The sequence below is a fragment of the Epinephelus moara genome, chromosome 9 (assembly GCF_006386435.1).
Source record: "Epinephelus moara isolate mb chromosome 9, YSFRI_EMoa_1.0, whole genome shotgun sequence".
In the NCBI taxonomy this organism is placed as follows: Eukaryota; Metazoa; Chordata; class Actinopteri; order Perciformes; family Serranidae; genus Epinephelus; species Epinephelus moara.
In genome coordinates, this window is record NC_065514.1 from 34,237,046 (window position 1) to 34,257,199 (window position 20,154).

At 39.7% G+C, this 20,154-nt stretch overlaps 1 protein-coding gene and 1 long non-coding RNA gene across 2 annotated transcripts in view; one reads left to right on the forward strand and one right to left on the reverse strand.

The window, feature by feature from the left end:
• The window catches only part of LOC126395185 (uncharacterized), a 523,086-nt gene that overhangs the window by 241,090 nt on the left and 261,842 nt on the right, over positions 1 to 20,154 (forward strand). The window lies entirely within an intron of this gene.
• The window catches only part of slc25a25b (solute carrier family 25 member 25b), a 32,405-nt gene that overhangs the window by 10,988 nt on the left and 1,263 nt on the right, over positions 1 to 20,154 (reverse strand). Inside the window, exons 2-4 of the mRNA XM_050052404.1 lie at positions 4,153 to 4,279; positions 2,581 to 2,668; positions 349 to 460 (exon numbers count right to left, since the gene is read on the reverse strand). Of these exons, the coding sequence (XP_049908361.1) occupies positions 349 to 460; positions 2,581 to 2,668; positions 4,153 to 4,279 (327 nt within the window). The remainder of the gene's footprint in view (positions 1 to 348; positions 461 to 2,580; positions 2,669 to 4,152; positions 4,280 to 20,154) is intronic.

Sequence of the window (20,154 nt, forward strand, 5' to 3'; positions counted from 1 at the left end):
GTTGAGATTTTCTGTCCAGTTGCATTTTTTTTCAATACTGTAGATAAGCAAATGTACACTACCTATTCTTCTTAGATAACAAAAAACAACTATACTTAGTTTAAGGTGATTATACACTAATGACAATTAAATGTATTATATTACATTCCATTTATGCTAATCTATCTCCCTACACTGGACCTTTAATTTTTCTAACAGTCTGGCAGCCATGTTGAATGTTTTGACTTCTTTGTCTGACGCATCGTCCACACAAATACACTATAATAGGAAAGATGAGACTTTGACTAGGGTTCTACTCTTAATGTTTGTTGCCCTTGCTTTGAAGCAGAGAGAAAGAGGAGTGTGTACCGTGGAGTGTTTCCAGTAGAGGATGATCTCGGGAATGTTGTCTGCTGGATGGAGGAGGTGATAATCTCGCCACTCGTTCCAGTCAATCGTCATTGTGCCATTTTTATCCATACTGGGGATGTGAAATACAAACTATTACAAATATGACCATTTTAAACATCAGAAAGGACAAGCTGTCAGCTCACATGCACTGTTACTTCTCAACAATGCTAACACTTGGTCTCATGGCTTCCTTTATGAGTTTATATGCATTCTGTTGTAGCAGGATGCTTTACTTGGGCACTCTGTATCACAACTGAGTCATAATCACAGCAGCTTTGTTTTGACAATTATCAAATTGTTGCATTTTTCATCTGAAAAATCTGAAAGGAAAAAAAAATTGCAGCTGGTAACTGAATTAGACAGACGAGGCAGCAATCAGGGTAGCACTGGCCGAGCAAGCAGACTATAGAAGCTACTACTTACTACAAGATAGGGGCCCAGATATGACCCCTCCTTATTCTGAGACCAGCCAGAGAGAGGAGACAGACAGACAGACAGACAGACAGACAGACAAACAGGAGGTTAGAGGAACTAAACAAATACTACTCCTAGATAAACAGAACAGCTCGATAGTTCACATGTGTAGTGACAGGCACTATGGATGCTTCATGGATCAGTTAAAGTGATGGCTTTCTGTCATTCAGACGTAGGCTGCCATTATGTTAAAGATCTTCCTATTGATTAAAATGGGACAGGACAGTGAAGGAAAGAACCACAGCAGCAGCTGCTCCTCTCTGATCTGATCAGCTCTGAACAGCTTGACAGATCAGTTATCCATCCTGACAAACTGCTGCTGAGGAAAAAAAGAACTAATGGAGAACAAAAACCTCAGAAGAAATGGGACACACAATGATACAAAGAGACAGAAGTAATTAAAAGAAAAGATAAAAAAAACCAACAAAGTTTGCTGTCGCCTCATGCTCGCCCGCCCACTGTTGTCAGCTACCACCACACACACACTCATTCTGTGGGAAACAGTGATGCTTGCTTGATATTTAGCTGGTTTCCATTTTCCCATGTTTTTGTGTCTCGATCACTAATGGAGACTAGTTGGTCCAGTATTGAGCAAAAGGGCTGCAGCTGGCAGCCACAAAACAAGTTGCAATGTAACCACTCAGGGCATGTTCGCACTGTCAATGTATGTCCACTATAAGTGCTTGATTTTGACACTGACAGGCTCAGATTGTTATTCTAAGTGTCTGACAACATTATGTAAAGGATCCCTACAGAGAAAGACCTTTTGGTTAAAGCGTAAGATCCATTTTAGTTTAACCAGAAACAGCCCCAAAATCACAGTTGCCAAACTCAGCAGACTCCTTTCAATAAACAGTAATTTCAGTGTGTATAGAGCCAGCATATTTATAGATTTTAATGGGTGACTTAATGGTTAATTTCAACCAGACCAGAGTTGCTGACTGTTAAAACAGTGGAAAGACAAACCAAAATGGCTTTTGTTAGTTGTATTTGTTTCTAATGAAGTTGGATTTATGATGATAAAATGACAAATGGAGTCTGGTGGATTTGGTAATAGCGATTTCGGGGCTGTTTCTAGTTAGACAAAGTTGTCAGACAATTAAAATAACAATCTGAGCTAGTAAGTGGCAAAAACAAGCACTTTTATTGGACATACATTGACAGTGTCATATGCCCCCAGTGGTCATATTGCAGCCTGTTTCGATGCTGCCGGCTGCAGCCCTCTCTTAATACTGGACCAAATTTGTTCCCATTAGTCACTTAGACACAAAAACATTGGAAAATAGTGTCCAGGTTGAAAAATACTGAACTTACCCTTTAAGAGACACATTTGCTACAGTGTTACTTAAAAGAAAGAATGTGATTAATCTCTGTGTATTTAGGATTGTGCTGCTGCAGCCTTTACAGTAACCTGTGAGAGACTAAAGAAAAGAGTGCCACTTTAACCTCATTAACAGATATGAGGAAAAAGTAGTCGGACTGTCACCTAACTGCTTTCTGTAGTTATTAAGAGGGAGTATACAATAGCCGCCGTGAATCAGATCACATGCGTTAAAATGTGACATGCACTACGCAAGAGAAAGAGATGGGAGACATCACAGAGACAGAGACACAGAGACACACACACACACACACACACACACACACACACACAGATTGAAAAAAATTGTGAATCTGTTCAGTTTGTGAATCTGGGGATCACAGCATTACTCTGACCTTTTAAGAATCTGCTCAGCCTGTTCCTCAGAGATGTTCACTCCCAGGTCACGCAGAGACTGCATGATTTCTTGTGAGTCGATCCGGCCTGCACCACAGAAAGAAATTAGTCATCAACTAATCAAACTTAAAGTCCACTAATTTTAGACATAGAGGTCAGTTTACTAGTCACAGTGAGTGATGTAAAAGCAGTTGTATAATGTCTTGAATCTCTGGAGGAGCTTTGTCAAGTCTGAGAAAATAACCCTGATGATGAAATCAGGGTTATCTCGGCTTCATTATGAAATCTAGAAATCAATAACAGAAAGTCAGCATTACAAACTGAGGGAGAGAAGTTTGAAAGGTGTGGGCATTCACCAGACAGGGATGGTCTTTAGATCTTTGATTCTCCACCCAAACCCAATTCAGCCCGTCCCACAGCCAGGTTCAGGTCGGGCTGTAATTTCTCAAAATTCCCTCGAGTTGTATCAGGTCAGGTTTGCCCCAATTTTCTGTTTGTTTGTTTTTATAACGCAGACCTTATTGTCTGTGAGTCATGAGTAATGTATGCATTGTGTTGCCATCAGTCCATTAAAATAAATGAAAATGTTGAGATTTGGAATTAGATTTAAACTGAAAAAACATTAGAATTAGGGGATCATTTGCTCATATACCATACACAAACACTGAAATGCAAAGGAGACGTATAAAACTGGTAATTCTCCCACGTAAAGAAGAGAGATTGTCCTCTGCTCAATCTAGTTCAGTTCCTCTGTTCCCTTTGTGAAGACTGGTGTGCGTCTATATGCATAAGCCACACACCCAAACACTTGTCCTTATATTTACAACTCATCTTACCTGGGCTTCCATATGTACCCAACTATTCTAAAGACTGCTGTTCCTTCCTGGTTGTGGTAAATAAACACCACTTGACCTCCACAGTTCCTCTTATTTTCCATTTCTTAATTACATTAGGAACTGAGGAAAAAGCCACCTGTAAACATTGTGCTGTCTTGTTACAGCCTTCTCCTGCTTTGTGGGCATCAGTTATTTTAGTTTTCAGAGTACTAGGCAGCTGTTTAGAGGAGCCCATGGCTGCTGATTGTTGGGACAAGGTTTCAGGAGTCAGAATATTTATAGAGCTCTGAAATTTGCATTACCTGGCCTCTCCTAATGATGACTGTGAACAAGCTATAGTCCTAACAAGCTAAATAAGGCCTGAAACCTTGTAAAAAGTTGTCTGAGAGCTCAAATATCTTGGGGTACCCAAACTTTTGCATGATGCTCCTTTCCTTTTTTTCAATCTCAAATTGTACAAAAGAAAAATAAAACACAAATCTTGCTTAAAATGTTGAAAAGCATGTTTCATCTTTAACTTCATTCCTTTTGGAAATCACTTCATCTTCTACTCACTTAACTATTTATAGTAAACAAAATTTTGACCAGGGGTACCCAAACTTTTGCATGCCACTGCATGTAATACTAAGTGACTAGAGTAACCTTTTATGTTTTTGTGATAATGAATTGGTCCTACCTGTTCTCAATACCATACAGCAGACTTTAAAAGTCATAAGTTGTAGCAAGATTCCTCACCATCATTCTTCTTGTCCAGACTCTTGAAGACCAGCCGGAGCTTCTTCTCATGGTCTCTGAGATAATGAACAAACTCCTCAAAGTCTAACTGTCCGTCCAGGTCTTTGTCTCCTGCTTTCACTATTTTCTGCAATGAAAAAGAGACAGGAAAAACCTTTGAGAGACTGAATTCTCGGTTCATTTTTGATTCAGTAATCATGATGCATTAGCTGTATGTACAGCAACATCATCTGTAAAGGATAATAACGTGAACTAATTCACCACTGTTATCAAAGATAGCAGATTGATGTGACAAACCGAAGGTCAGCGCATGGAAGCTTCCCTCATCTGCCATCTGTGCACTGTTGACTCAGTCTGCAGTTTAGACCACTTTACAGCCATCACACATACGGGGTTATTTGTAATCTTAGACAGTCCACAGCACTTTCTGCCAATATAGCCTGCCAAGCCAACTGGAAGGATTTCTACAAGGAATTAGTGTTAGTTGAAGCATGAATACAGTCCACTGACAGGAACGGGACGCCTAAGAGAAGGAACAGCTGGCTGTGCAGGCCAGAGAGGAAATCTAGCTCCATGTTTGTTCTCCCAGAATGCACCTGAGCAATACTTTGCCAAATGATTTGCTCTGCTAGTAAGGAGGGAAAAGTGACTGAGCATGAGAAAAAACTCAACCATGTGCACCACTGGGCTCACGGGATGGAAAGCAGTCCACAGGCCACTGTTTGAGAAACATTTCACAGAAAAAAACTACATAAAGGATTAGAGCAGCAGCTCTGCATGCTTTAGCCCTTAACATCTGCTTTTAAAGTTGTAATGCAGTACAATACGTTAACATAGCATGGTAATTCAACGGTTGTAGCGAAAGAAGACCTAAGATCTTTTACTGAAGTAAAAGTTGCAATACCACAATCACTGTTTAAATACACCTTTAAAACTATAATAATAGATATTAATGATAATTGTAATTAATCAGAAAAAAATATACATCTAATCAATCCATTGAACAAGACAGTTAATGGTGTCATCTAGGACTCTGGGAAACAGCGGTGAGCATTTTCCACTATTTTACAGACTAAATGATAAAGATAAATCAATAAATCAGAGGAACAATTGACAGAAAAATCTATAATGAAAATAGCTGTTAGTTGAGATGTACAGTGTAGCTGGAGGTTCTGGTGATGTCATCACCCAAAATGGCAGCCTAAAGCAAACGCTCCCTTGAGAAAACACGTATTTTGCCCCGTCAAAAACAGAATTGCTCCATAACATTTGAATTTGAAGTGGGGCAAGAATGGGGAAAAAGGATGGAAACAGGAAAGGCACCGCTGAAGAGCCAGCCACCAGGGAAAATACGAAGAACAGCTCTCCCACAGGGATACAAGACGGGGAAGCTAACGCAAGAGAGGTGACAAGTTTAACAAGAATTTTGGAGGAAATACAGGACTTTCGCAAAGACACAAAACAACAGTTAAACAAAGTCATATCCAATCTCACCAACGTCAAAAAATAGCGCAGGCAGAGACACAAATCAAAAAGGTGGATGACTGCGTTCAAAACGCTGAAAAAGTGTTAAGCAAGATGATAACAGTAATGAATCAACTACTCGACCAAAAAGGGAGAGCTCGATGGGAGAACATAAGGATATACAATGTTCAAGAAGGAGCGGAGGGGTCGTCTATGACAACAACAGCAAAAACATAAAAGCTTGAGTCATTGTAGCATGTATGACATTATCTTGCCTACAATACTGTGTGTCTAATTAAGCGATATCACACGAGAGGGAGTGATGTTGTACTGTGATATCGTCACGGCTGTGATTCGGTCGTAGGCACAAGGCCGCAGGCCGACTCTGCTGTCACCGTTGCTATGTAACGCAGACATGGTGCACCAGGCACTTACTCTTTATACACATTTATCTGCACGTTTCCATTAATTGTGCAGCCGGTGAAATAAGTCTCTGGTGACTGCATGGTGGACTGTGGCTTCACAGGCACAGCCGACTCTGCCTTCTGATCTGACAGTATGTTGCTTTTCTCCAAGTCTCCGCTGATGAAACACTGACAAACCTGGATGTGTGCTCAGATGGATTCAGCTTCTCCTCTCCCTCATCTTCCTCTGATGACCATTCATAGTTCAATTCAAAACTTATTTTAGGAAATAAATCCATATTTTTGGCTGTTTGACAGTGGATGAATTAATTAGCCTACAACGCAACTGCTGACCTAACTGACACTAACCGTCAGTTTTGATTTGATTGTTGATTGCAATCAGCTGTGAGGCGGAGTGATACATACACAGTGAAATAACCGTGATGTTGTACTCCAATTTCGTCACGGTTTTACTGTCTCTCGACCAATCAGATTGCAGGACCGGAACTAACTGTTGTATAATATGCAATTAGCCTACTTAGACAAGTCTTGCTGGTTTAAAAATACTTATGGCCCATATAATGAATAGATAGGAAATAAGTGCCCTTCTTCCACAGATTCTTGCTTGAGGACTTGATGACACACTGTGGCAGATGCCAACACAATAGGGGGCTACAGGAAGACGATGTGCTATAGGTAGTGGCAGACTGTCAGTTTCATACATTCATGTGGCTAGCCACAATGTGTTTGTGGCAAATAGGGCACACCGGTCTGTCTGTGTTGGCTGGCTCATCTTTATCATTGGGACAAACCCATACTCTCAAACAGAAGCAGAGACTTTTTTTAACTAGTCCTGTAACGTTATCCCCGCCACTTGCAGTCAGCATCTTTCTCAGCTTAGTTGCCTGTTCCACCATACAGGACTGAGTTCTGGTGGTGCGTGCTGTGCACTACAATACATTGCCGCGATACAGCATCTATCAGTTTAGTTGAAAAAGCAACACTACCACCCAAGCCTAGTGGAGAAGAGTACATTTCCCTATGAAATGAAACTGTGAAGTTGAATAAAATTGAAATTCTCGAGTAAAAAACAAAGTACCTCAAAATTATACTTCAGTACATTACTTGAGCAAATGTATACATTTATTTAAGCTGTCCCTCTTACTGCAAAGGAATGAAGTGAAACCAAAGTCTGCCTGGAAGGTTTGAAAACTGTGGTAAATACATAACATTTAATTTTGACAGTAAACCAGTCCCCTGGACAGTGCACAGTACTTTATAGGCCCTGACAGTAATATGCCTAAATTAACGAATTACAGCACAGAGACAGAAAATAAAAAGCAGTTTCGACATGTCAGTGCAATTTCCCACATAATGTGGTTGCCTCGTTTGCATAATTTGTTGCCACTGGCAAAGCAGCCATTGGAAGAATATCAGTCAGAATTTGAGAAGCCACCTCTAAAAACACTAAATGAGAGTTAATCATTTGACAAAGGCTATCAGCAATAACAGGTCACGCCATTATTGCACTGAGATATATCGTCCACACGATACAGCAGTAAAGTAAAACTGTCCCCTATCCTGCAAATAACTGAAAAATCTTACAGCATCAGAACCAGAGCAAAGTATGTTTTCACTCATACCTTCCTCCATGTACAATCATCATCATCAATTGATTTGACAGGAAATATTTACTTGGCTTGAACACGGACTTCCATTTCAGATGGTAATCCATTTGACTCCGAATACTCATATTCATTGTGGTTCACGTTTGGGACATAGAGACACAGACACATCAGGTTTCTTCTGCTGTCTAACTCAAAGTACTAAGACGTAAATGGACAGTATAAAAGAAAGACTGTTTGCTTTTTGTGGCATATTCCTAAACAGTGTCATTAAAGCACAGATATTAAACACTGAGAGCCCAGTACAGTAGACTGACTATCTCATATATGTAAAGTAGGTATACATTTCAAAATACACACATATACTTCAACTTCAACTTCCAACTTTCAACTTTCAACTTTCAACTTTATTGTCCCCAAAGGGAAATTTGCTTTGCAGGTAGGTAAAAACAAACACATAAAAACATAGAAAGCACATTCACACGAGTTTTGACACGACACTGAAGGGTAAGTACACAAATACCCTGGGGGGCGACTGAGAGTAGAGTGTAGAGTGCATCATAACTGTTCATTTTTTAAAATTTAAATTAAGTTAAATACAGTGCCTTGAAAACCGGTGACCTTTAAGGCAGATAAGTAGTTGACGAAGCAACTTACCTTTGTTTGCCTTATAGTCAACTGCTTACACAGTCCTTACCATGCACAAAATTCAACACAGTGATACTGATCACTGCAATTTCCAATTGAATGACGCACACTTTTCTCTGAGATGATTTTAACTGCACAGCCCTTTTCATTAAAAAATACAACAACTCTTTTTACTTAAGGACCCTAATCAGATATTCCATTTTGTCTGGTAAGGACATTTTGTTTTTATGATTATAAGCCTGTTTTTCACCAGTGAAAATTAGCATTATTAAAGCTGCAAGCATTTATCGGGGTCCAAGCAGACTGCAAGTATTTTTGAATGCTTGTTTCTTTCTTCACCGATGAGAAGCAAAACATTCAATGTTGTGTTCAGTGAAAATGTGTTTTGCTTGACTACATTTGTATTGTATTTTTATTTCGTTCAAGACCTGGAATGCATCCAATGTTTACCAATACACAAATAATGCTACTATGTGAAAATTTTCAAAAGTTATCCTGGAAAATGCAAAGATTAAGACCACCTGCAGGATGGAACAGGATTTAAACTCTAAATCTTTGTTTTACAAGTCATCCCCCTAACCACTAAACTACTGATCCATAGACCTGATCATTCTGTATCTACAATCATCAAAAACACCTAGGAACATGCCAGTAGGTTTTGACGGAATGAAATACAAATTGAATGAATTTTTTTAAACTTGAGTTGAATATACTGGATATTTGAGATTTGTCACAGGATATTGTGAAGTTTAGTTTGGAATAGCACAGAGGAAAAAAAGAATGTGAGTAAAAACAGTAGAGCTCCAACAGCAGTCGCTGCTTGGACCCTTATGCACTGTGATAACCAAGCTAGCAGCTAGCTCTAGGGTTAGCACCACCATCTCGTCCAAATGTGGTTACTTCTGGCTCCAAACATTCAAGATAGGGACGGCCAAGACACCAAACTCCAACTTAAAAAAGAGAGTCCACAAACCAATATGGTGACGTCATGGTGGCTACTTTCATTATTTATACAGTCTAGGGTAGCAGTAACTTGACTTGGTTCTCAGCGATTGGTGAGCAGACCAAGGGTAGATAGTTTTTTAGTCTGACATTAAGCTGTTAGATGGAGCCGTGTCTTTTTCAGAAACATAAAAATGTAAAATAAATTCTCTACACCGAGTGTCATAGTGTATATTGCAGTGACCTTTACCCCCACGAGTGTCAAATCATTTCATCTCATTCTAAATGTGTTTAATATTTCCAGTTACTTTAATTTTTAAAAATTTTTAAAAATTACATTAAGGGACTAAAAAATGCAAGCAAATGTGTTTTCAATTTGAAGTGCGCTAAATCAAAGGACATCACACTGCTAGCAAAAACACATTTTTAGCTTTGTGCTGACTCTTTTATGAACTGATGAGACCTGTTGAAGCAAGAGGAAAAAAAGCCTCAGCCTCAAGCTGCAAATGTTTGAGAAGGAAACGCAGTCATTTTGGAAACGCCCTGACAACTGAGGTAACCTTGAGAAAGGTACACATCCAATAACAGCTGTAAAAAGAACAAAAGAAGAGTGTAGTTTTACTTGGCAGCGCCCAAGTGTAGATGTTTCACTAAGGAACAGAGTCTTTCTGGAGAAGAGCTTTTAGCTCATTGGGCCACCACTGCCTTAACAAAGGTTAATAAGACTAAGAGTCTACAGCAGGTGGAGTGACTAATTAGGAAGCCAGCAAAAGATTAAGGGCTGCACAGGAAACGGCACAAATAAAATAAAGTATCTTTTCCATCTCACTTCCACATTAAACTGCTGAGTTGAGCACCAAAACCACTCACTTTAGCTAACAGCACAAGCATTTAGGGTTGCAGAAATAAATGCAACATTTGAAAAAAGAAATGCAGCCAGACAGAGTCTCATCTGCTCATGTGCATCCCCTTTCTTCCTCCACAGTTACACATACTTCTAAAAATTAAAAATACTAGTCCATACCCATTGAGTGCACAGTTGTCCACGTACAGTTTCACATGGTATGTGTTTGGGATACAGGTCATAGGAAATTGCAGATTAGATAGTCAAGTGAACCCATTAAGAAGAGCAATGTATTCAGACAGAGTTTTTGTGAATTTGATAGTACGATTGCTTAATTGAAAGTACAGTAGTACCATTGCCAATAGTGGGATAGTTAGTGGGCTAAAACTGTACATTAGTAGTTGAGGAAGCATGTTGAAAGGCAGATAGTTAAAGTGTTTATATGTTGTATTGAAGTGGGGCGCACTGGTAGAATGACTGACTGACTGACAGAATGACACACTGACAGTTTCCGAGATTATGTACAGCATACCATACCATGACTTAGTCATACCAAAATTAGAAAAAACAAAAAACATTCGGCCACAGGAGGAGCCACAGCGATCGGTCGCATTTTAGCCATTTTTAAGCATTTTTCTGTTGTTATAGCGNTTTTCCAACTTTTGCCAAGAGGGAACTTTAGATATTGGTCTCTAGATTATGTTCACTGAGTTTCATGCAGATCGGTCAAACTTCCTAGGAAGAGATCGATTTTAAGTGTTTTTCAAAAAATTCAAAATGGTGGAAAATCTATATAACCAGAAGTTATGGGTTCTTGAGGCAAATTTGTGTTATGAGGAGAGGCATCTCTGTGCAAAGTTTCATGTCTCTACGACATATGGGGCATGAGATATGCCCATTCAAAGTTTTCAATTGGTTGCTATAGCGCCCCCCTTTGGCCAATTGATGTAATATTGCTTCATTCACATCCTCCCATGACCCTCTACCACTGTGCCAAATTTCACATGGATTGACCAAGTCAGTGAGGAGAGTTTTCGTCATTATCTGGTAAGATAAGATTCTCAAGTATCAGTTTAGGGATGTCAACAGTAAATCGCCAAGAATATTTTGACTAGTTACATATGTTGGTCTATGGGTTAATTTGCTGCTCTTCAGTTTACTGCACTGCACACACTGGTGGGATAATGGGTGTTGAGCTATCAAAAGCAAAATAAATCAAAACTGACATCTCTATTTTAATTACAATAAAGCATTTGTTTAACCCAAAAAATCTTCTGTATTCTTTCCTTTAAGGGTCATTGTTACTGAAAATAATATTGTGTAACTCCGCAATACCCTGATATTTTTTGAGACAGTTATCATACTGCACCACGAAAATCTCATACCTTTGCAACCCTACTAGCATTGATGACAGAACCGAATTCCCGCAACACTCACAAGGTGCCACTAGTTGCAACGCTACCAGTAGCTTTACAAGTTGTCATTCCTAACATGACAGACACGTGTTTGCACAGTTAGATGCAGTAGCTGAGTAGTGTAGTGAATGAATGGACCTAGTGAAAGTGAAAGTATTGAAATGGACTACAGATGATTAAAATATCATGCATGCATGTTCAGGGGCCACACATAATGATTCTTAGGGCTGCCACTGGACTGCGGGCCGCATTTTGCGGGGTTCCCACACATTTTCATGGACAAAATTTCCAAACTTTCCCAGGACTTTTCAAAGACCCTAATAAAAAAAAAGATTTCTTCCCATACTTGCCTGGTGTTTTTCATACATCAAGCTCTATTCAAGCATAACTTCAGCTAGCAGGCATACAGGAGGGGAGAGACAAACCCAGGGAGAACATGACCAAATGTACGTGATAGTAGACAAAACGTCACACATCAACACATATTAAAGCTTCGTTAAGACGACAGCTAAAGAATATTAATTTACAATTATGTTACATTACATGGAAGGTTAGCCACAGAAAATTACTGTAACAATTCCATAATACACAACTTAATTCCAAGAGTTTCCAAAGACTTCCAATGATTTCAATTGATTCAAGGACTTTTCCAGGCCTGGAAAATGTGATTGTGAAAATCCATGACTTTTCCAGATTTTCAATGACCGTGGGCACTGACTTTGAGAGACTATGTTCAACAGCAATGCTTAGCAGCTCTCTAAGGCTTAAGCACAGTGGTGTTTTTAAGCTATTAGGACCATAAATGTCAAACGAAACTTTGTGCCAGCCAACAATGTTGAGATATTTTACAGGACAATTTAAAATGCTGACAAGATGATGGGTTGTACTGGATAACAAAAGTAAGGGGTACAGCTACCTGCTGTATTTTACCTGTTTAAGATCCGCAGGTGGTGCAACCATGATTAATACTGTGGTCTTCTTTGGAGTAACATTACTTTTGCTGACTTCTTTACTGTCAGATGAGTTTGCAGACTTTTCCTGGAGACGAGCTTGCAGCTCTCTGCAGTTCCCAGTACCCTCAGTCTCTTTCTCACCTGGTGACGGAGTTTCAGCAGGCTTACACTGCGTCCTGCCAAAAAGTCTCTGCCACAGGAAAGTCAGTATGCCCTGCACCATTCTCAGAGTGGGGCTCACTGTGTCTGGGTGAGTGCCCTCCACTCAAACACAAAAATCCAAGAGCTGAACTGGCAGAACAAGTGTAGAAAGGTCAGCTGAGGACAACGTCTCCACTTTCTTCCACTTCACTGCTCCAGCTCAGCGTCTCATCTTCTTACTGGATCTTTTCTCATTGAAAATTGCTAAGTTGACAGACATCCAGGTTCATATCCACAGGCATCATATGCAGCAGGATCAAAACAAAACCCTCCTGTCTAACTCCTGCCATTTAACGTCTGAGGCATGATTAGTTCTTCATTTATCAAAATTAGAATTTCACACTGGAAGTATCTCATGTTGAGGATAATTAAATGATGGTCGCAGCAGACAGTCAGGATTTGCTACTTAGCAGGCATCAGTATCAGCAGCCAGAGAAATGCACCAAAGAGAGCTTCCAGAAACCTGCATCCTCACTGCAGCTGAGCCTGACCAATCACTGCAGCCCATACTGGCAGGTCCGACTGTCGAGCTATGGAATGAGCCACTCAGCCAATGGAGGGCAGGATTACAGCAAGGAAATGAATCTATGCCTTCAATCATCAGCCACTGTAGAAGGAGGGGGTGGGGTGAAGTGCAGGGTTTCCCCTCGGTTGCACCTCCCTCACAGCAGAAAATTTGCTGAGTGATGCCTCCCTCCTCCCTCCTTCCTATCCTCCTACACTCTCACTGAATCATTCCAAGCACACCGTCAGCATCCAGCAGGAGATCCCATCCACCTGACAACCGAGCTCCGCTGTATTTAAATTCTCAACATGTACCAGGTTTCTTCTGCTGGGAAAACTACAGTGTTCAGCCTTTATAGAATCCTCATGACTTCCAGCTGCTTTCTGCAGACCTGTTTTACTTACTGCACTGCTCATGGACTACATTGATCCCAGTGTGAGTGATTATTGACAGAAACAGGAGCTCTCTTAATTATAGCCTGTCCACTACATAACCTGGAAAAAGACCCTACATGCAAATATTGTGACAACAAGCCTCTCTCCATCAGCAGCAGGGATTTTTTTCACATTTTAGAAAATAACAGTTTCTACTTATCAAATAATAAGCCAAACCCTAGGAAAAGACCAAAACCAACAATGTGTCAGCCTGTCTACAGAGACTTTCTGACCTCCCGCTCCCTATCCTGTTTGTGGCACTCAGCCCCAAGCCCACTGGTTCACACTAAGGACACAAATTGTTAAAAACAGCTCACAAAGATATAGTTTCATTTAAAAAATGGCTCAGTAATTTCCTAAAAAAGGCAGGTCACTGTGCAAAGTTGTGGCCAATATGCTACGGTAATATTTTAATCACAAATTATACCTATAATTTATAATAATAATAATCTATACTTATACCTACAAAGATAATTTTGTAAATGCATATTTTCCCCCACGTTTTGGCCTCTTGTCCACAAGCAAACTGATTTTTAGGTCCCTAAAATGGAGATTTTGTAAAGTGCCTCTAAGGTACAGATCTTTTAAAACTCTGGTAATTGTGTATATGTGTGGCGTGTAAAACAGAGCGATTGGGAAACAATGATGTAATCTTCTCAACTTGCGCATGCCCATTGTTGCTTTGTGTAATGAGCATACGACAGAAAGAACAGTAACAGTGACTACCAGTTTGCTTGCCTTTTGTTTGCACTGCTTTGTCTAATGACCACTTCATGGACGGACACTGGTGTCACTGTCTACTGCATCAAATGTTTTTTCTGCCTTTTGCCTTCATTTGATATGACAGTTCAAGCATGAAAGTTTAATTATTTAAAAGTAGACATGTAGGTGAATTCACTCAAAATGTCCTCTGCACTTGTCTATGTATGATACTGTTAAACTGAGAGTACACACAACCATGCAAGTATAATATGTCAGTACTGAACAAGGAAATGGCTTTTAAAAATCTAATAATGTTTGTCTTTCACAACTCTGCTTAAAGACCGAAACCTGAATTACAAGACCTGATTCTACTGTTGACAGAGGTGTATGGAGTCAAATTAATCGCAGTATTAATAAATACACACAGAAGGATTCACAAATGTATTTCAGGATTATATATAAATGACTCTTGCTACAAAGTATTTTTCAATGCACACAAACATAGTTATGGTTATATATACAGTAAATGTATAAAAGTATATAAGGTTTAAGGGGGGTCTGAACACAACTTTTCTGTTCTTTTTTTTTTTTAACTATTTGAAATTGGTTAAATCTTAATTCATTGTGGAGCTGGGCAGCAAATTGATTTCCTTAGCTCCTCCTTGCCACGCTCTCGCTCTCTCTGTTTATCATGCTGCTGCAGGAGTGTGAACTCCAAACCGGTGACAGTTGGTGAGAAACAGCCCACACACATACAGTGACAGGTCTGACTGTTAGCGTCACACAGCTAACCACACCCAATAGTTATTAAGAGGTTTAACGACAGAGTAGCCAGAGAGTTATAGTCTTACATACAATCAGACGCATACAACCAGTGGAGTTGCCCCTGGTGGCCATTAGAAACAACGCTAACGCGTTAAAGGTTTTACAATGTATTGTGTGAATGTTGTCCAGACCTTTTGAATCTGTCCACTCTACCGACTTGACAGTGTAATGAGTTGACAATGCTGTCTGATTTCAGGCAGCATATGATGATCAATTATTTTACTACTTCAAAACATAAACAAATAAGCAAAATGCAACTTAGCAATAATGAGGCAATAAGATTTAGCAAGGTCCAACAAGTTATGTTATGTTGATGGCCTTCGCACTGCAGAAACGGTTTCAAAACTACTGTCTGAAACTCAGTCAAGGATAAAAACAGTAAGGTGTCAGGATATAGTCTATTTTGAACCAAAACAAAACCAGTAATGCAGGATCCTCAAGCCTTGACATGAGGCTGACTGTTTGGTACTCCATTTGGACATGGCTATAACCTCTTACTGATTGTTATGACCATCTGTCACACAGGGCAGGATGGGTTCATCAATTCATGCTGTCTTTATGCTTCTTTTTAACTGACAGGCGTAGGACCCTGCATGGTTTTGTCCTGCTACGGCTGATAATTAAAGATTTAACTATGTGTGTTCAAAGGTTTACAACGAGACCACTGCTGATCAAAGCTGTTATTTCTCTACCTGAGACTCTCCTGTTTGCTTCAACATGTGTCTCAATTTTCTTCTAAAGTAACTCACTGTAAAATACACACTGAATGAAAATTCCAGGAAGGAAACTGCATTTCTCAGATGCTGACACTGGAATTAACACCATGTTCAGCCACTGAGAAAATGCATCTTTCTTGCCCATTCTAATGTTTGGTCAAACAGTAACTACTGTAGACCCTTTTGACTTAACCTGCAGGCCTTTTACATCAACTGAAGGTTATGATTTAGTGTTTAAAGGAACTGCAAAAGTATTGATGAGCAGGTCGACTACTGCGACACAAAAAACCCCACAAATTGGCTTTAAGAGACGCTCTAGCTGTCAGTTATACAGAAAACATTATTTTGAGATAAACTGAGGCTTGACAGTTCCAGGTTGTGTAGGCAGAGGAGCTTCAACCAGTGAATTGTTATAAGGGTTAATCCACACAGCTATATAACTGTGTGGTCTTGGACATCTGCCACAATGTCAAACGGCATGCAGAAGGTACTATTATTCAGGATTATGTGACTATCCTCAACAAACAAAGAGAGAAAGTTCTGGAGAAGCAGGGATTTTCACAACTCTGATCTGCTACCAGTCTGGTCTGTCATATGAGGTCAGTGAAGACTCCATTACTCAGTTACTATTGCTGCAGAGGTGTAACTGCGATTGCAGTATAATGTGTATAAAATCAAATATACATCATCCACTGCCTTTCAGAAGTAATAACCTTGAAAAAATAAAGTTAAGTAACCCAATCAAAACCACTACCTGAACATTTCTGATTGGTTGAGTACTCACAGCAAAGATTTACAGGACAGCATGGAGACCATCAACCGCCATTTTTTAAAAATCTGCAGTCGTAATCCAGTTTGTTTTTTGTTTTGTTGTGCTTCGACATCGACACATTAACATGAAGATACAGAAGAAAGCTTACGCAAGGTGGACTGATGACAAACTGATGAAATCTGGCGGGAGCTGGAAACAGTAACACTGTAATTTCTAATTAGTAATGTTTAGAAACGTGTTCTTTACACTGTCATGGTGACAGCTTTACTCCCACTATGAAAAGAATAATTACCCGAAATACAGTCAAATAACAGAACAAAGGGATAGTTAAGTGTTTTTTGAAGTGAGGTTGTTCAGAGTATTTATACATGGACAGTAAATTGCATACAGTAGATGGCAGTCGTCAAGCCCCCAGTCTGGAGAAGCAGGCTGGAGTCAAACATCTACTGCTGTGGAGGGGCAAGCAACAAAATGTATTTTACCCACCAAAAAGTCACACCTAAAAATATCAATATCAGTTTAAGTGGACACTATTATGAGAGTATTTTCACCATTTCACCTTAACGTCAGACAGTGATTCCCGATAGGAAAATGAAGACATTATATCACTCTCTTAAAAAAAAAATTTGAATTTCCCCTCGGGGATTAATAAAGTATATAAAATTAAATTAAAAAAAATTAAAAGCCAGACTCCAATAAGAATAACAGCAACATTGCCGAATACAGGAGCTGCTGGTCCACCTCTGTCTCAGACGGTTACTTTGTTTGTTTTACTGTGTGACTTTTTGTTAGTTCAGATTCACTAAAGTGACACAATAACACAAACTGACTAACTGATCGAAGCAGTGGTAGACCAACAGCTCCCATTTTCAGTGGGCTAAAATTACTGTTTTTGTCAACAGAGTCTGGTAGCTTTGACGAGAGCATAGATGGGAAACTGAAGCCGTGATCAGCTTTCCTGTCCAAACAGGCTGTCTAAAGGAAAGGTGAAGTGGTGAAAATACTCTTAATATAGCGCACATTTAAACTGATTTTTTTTGGGTGGGACTTTTTTTTTTAGGTAGCTAAAATATGTTTTCTTACTGACCCATTTATAGTAGTACATTGCCTAGCCTCCGTGTCAGACTCCAAACTTGGAGCGTGCTGACTGACATCTATAGTATGTAATATACTGTCTATGGATAAGTACCCCATACAACCCCACTTAAAAAAATGAACTATCCCTCTAAGAGTAACAACAAGCAAGTTACACACACGATAATCTCATAAAGGCAATCATACAACACCTTCTGTTTAACTTGTCTTTCAGATTCTGTACCTGTTTCATTTGTTTGAATATCACGTTTAATGAAGGCCTAAAGGCTGTGATAACAAATGCTGGCTGTCATTCAGACAGCAGTTTTTTCTTTTCTTTTTTTTTTGTTAAAGATTATTTTTATTGGCTTTTTGCCTTTACTGACAGGACAGAGGGTGAAATGGGGAGACAGAGAAAGAGAGTGGGGACTGACATGCAGCAAAGGGCCGCGAGCTGGATTCGAACCCGCGGCCGCTGCAGCGAGGCAATGCCTCTGTACATGGGGCGCTGGCACTATCCACTACGCTACCAACGCCCCGACAGCAGTTTTTTCATATGTGTTACATAGGTTACATACATTTGGGGGGGCGGCAGTAGCTCAGTCCATAGGGACTTGGGTTGGGAACCGGAGGGTCACCTGCTCAAGTCCCCGTCCGGACCAAAATATGGAGCGTGGACTGGTAGCTGGTGGACTGGTAGCTGGTGCCAGTTCACTCTGTTCTGGGCACTGCCGAGGTGCCCCTGAGCAAGGCACCAAACCCCCCCAACCGCCCGGAGCGACTGTCATGGGCAGCCCACTCTGACATCTCTCCACTTAGTGCATGTATAGGTCCAGTTTGTGCATGGGTGTGTTCGGACCTGTGTGTAATTGACAACAGAGTGAACCCCCTCGGGGATTAATAAAGTATATAAAATTTAAAAAAAAAAAAAAAAAATTACATGTTCCACTGAACATGTGTCACTGTGAGGTGACACCTAAAATGCACTCCTCTACTCAGGATTGGAAATTAGCACCGACCACCAGCCAAATGCTGGTAAAATATGCAAGTGGCTGCTAGATATACTCTACTCACCCCAAAAAACAATGGTAATCTATTGAGTGGCTGGTTGATTTTAGAATCCAGGAGTCACACCAGCAGGTGAACAAAAAAATGTATTTCCAACCCTGAGTCTACTCCAGTGGTTCTCAAATGGTGTGCGGCAGCACACTGGTGTGCCATGATGCCAATCCAGGTGTGCTGTGGGATTTTGTGATAACCACACATTATTATTGCAATATTCGATTTGGCCTATATAAAAAGTTATGAATACATTTTTAATTGACTGTATCGATATATTGTGCACACCCATTTCATAATAAAGAGGCAAACTCTACCGGGATGATAACAATAAAAAGGAGAGAGCGGTGAGTAGGACAATGAGTCACTTTATTGTATGGAGCAAATTACAAAAAAGCTCCAGCAAAGATGACCAACCACCAGAAGAAAAGAAAGAAAAAAAACTGTCATTAGACAGTATCACGAAAGCTACCTGTCTTTTTTTTTTTTTTTTTGTTAATTTTTATTGTTTTATGTCATATTAAGAGTGATAATACATGCTATATAAGCAATTGTGCACAGATAAAAATACAGGTGTGCCTTGAAATTTTGACCACAAAAAGTCTGAAAACCACTGGTCTACTCCATTTATCAGTACAGTATACCGGTGCATCATCTGTCTTGGTTTCATCAGGGTGGACCCTAATGTAGGCAGGATGCATGTTATACTGGAGAAGACTTTTAATGCTACTGCATTTGCATCATTAGTACCTGCTTTACATTGAATTATGGTCACTGTAATGCTTTTGAAACAGAGGCACATAAAGACCCCTATTACTTTTCAACCAAACTCAATGTGAAACGTTTTGAGAAATAAAGGCCTGGCTCAATTAAATGCCTGGTCTGGTTGCCAAGCAGTTCATTTTTATGTAAGTTCTTTGGCTGTATAAAACCCACTTCAGCTAATGTTAGTTAGCTGCTGAGATCACACTTAAAAATAAATGTTTAAACTTTCATCACAATGTAGATGCTACACATTGTCAGCTTGGTTCAGTTCATCTTGCTGAAACCATGAGCACCAGAAAAGACTGTAAATCATTCGCATTTTCCAGCATGACAAAAAAACAAGTGGTGACTCCCTTCCTCTGAAGCGGTCATTAAGTCAGAGTATGTGTCTATTCCTCGATTACCCAGTAATTTATTTATATTCCCTTAGTCCATAAGGGTCCAATCAAAAGAATCATAAGTATTTTTGATAAAACATTTATCCACATAATAATATTGTTTTAACAGGATAAACCAGGATAAAACAAGTGTCATAACACAACACATAATTGATATGTTATTCGAAGCCTAATTTTTATATTTTTACAAGTAATATTCATACTGGTTTAAGTAAACAATTTCATCGTATTTCCCATCTTTGCTAAGCAACAGTTT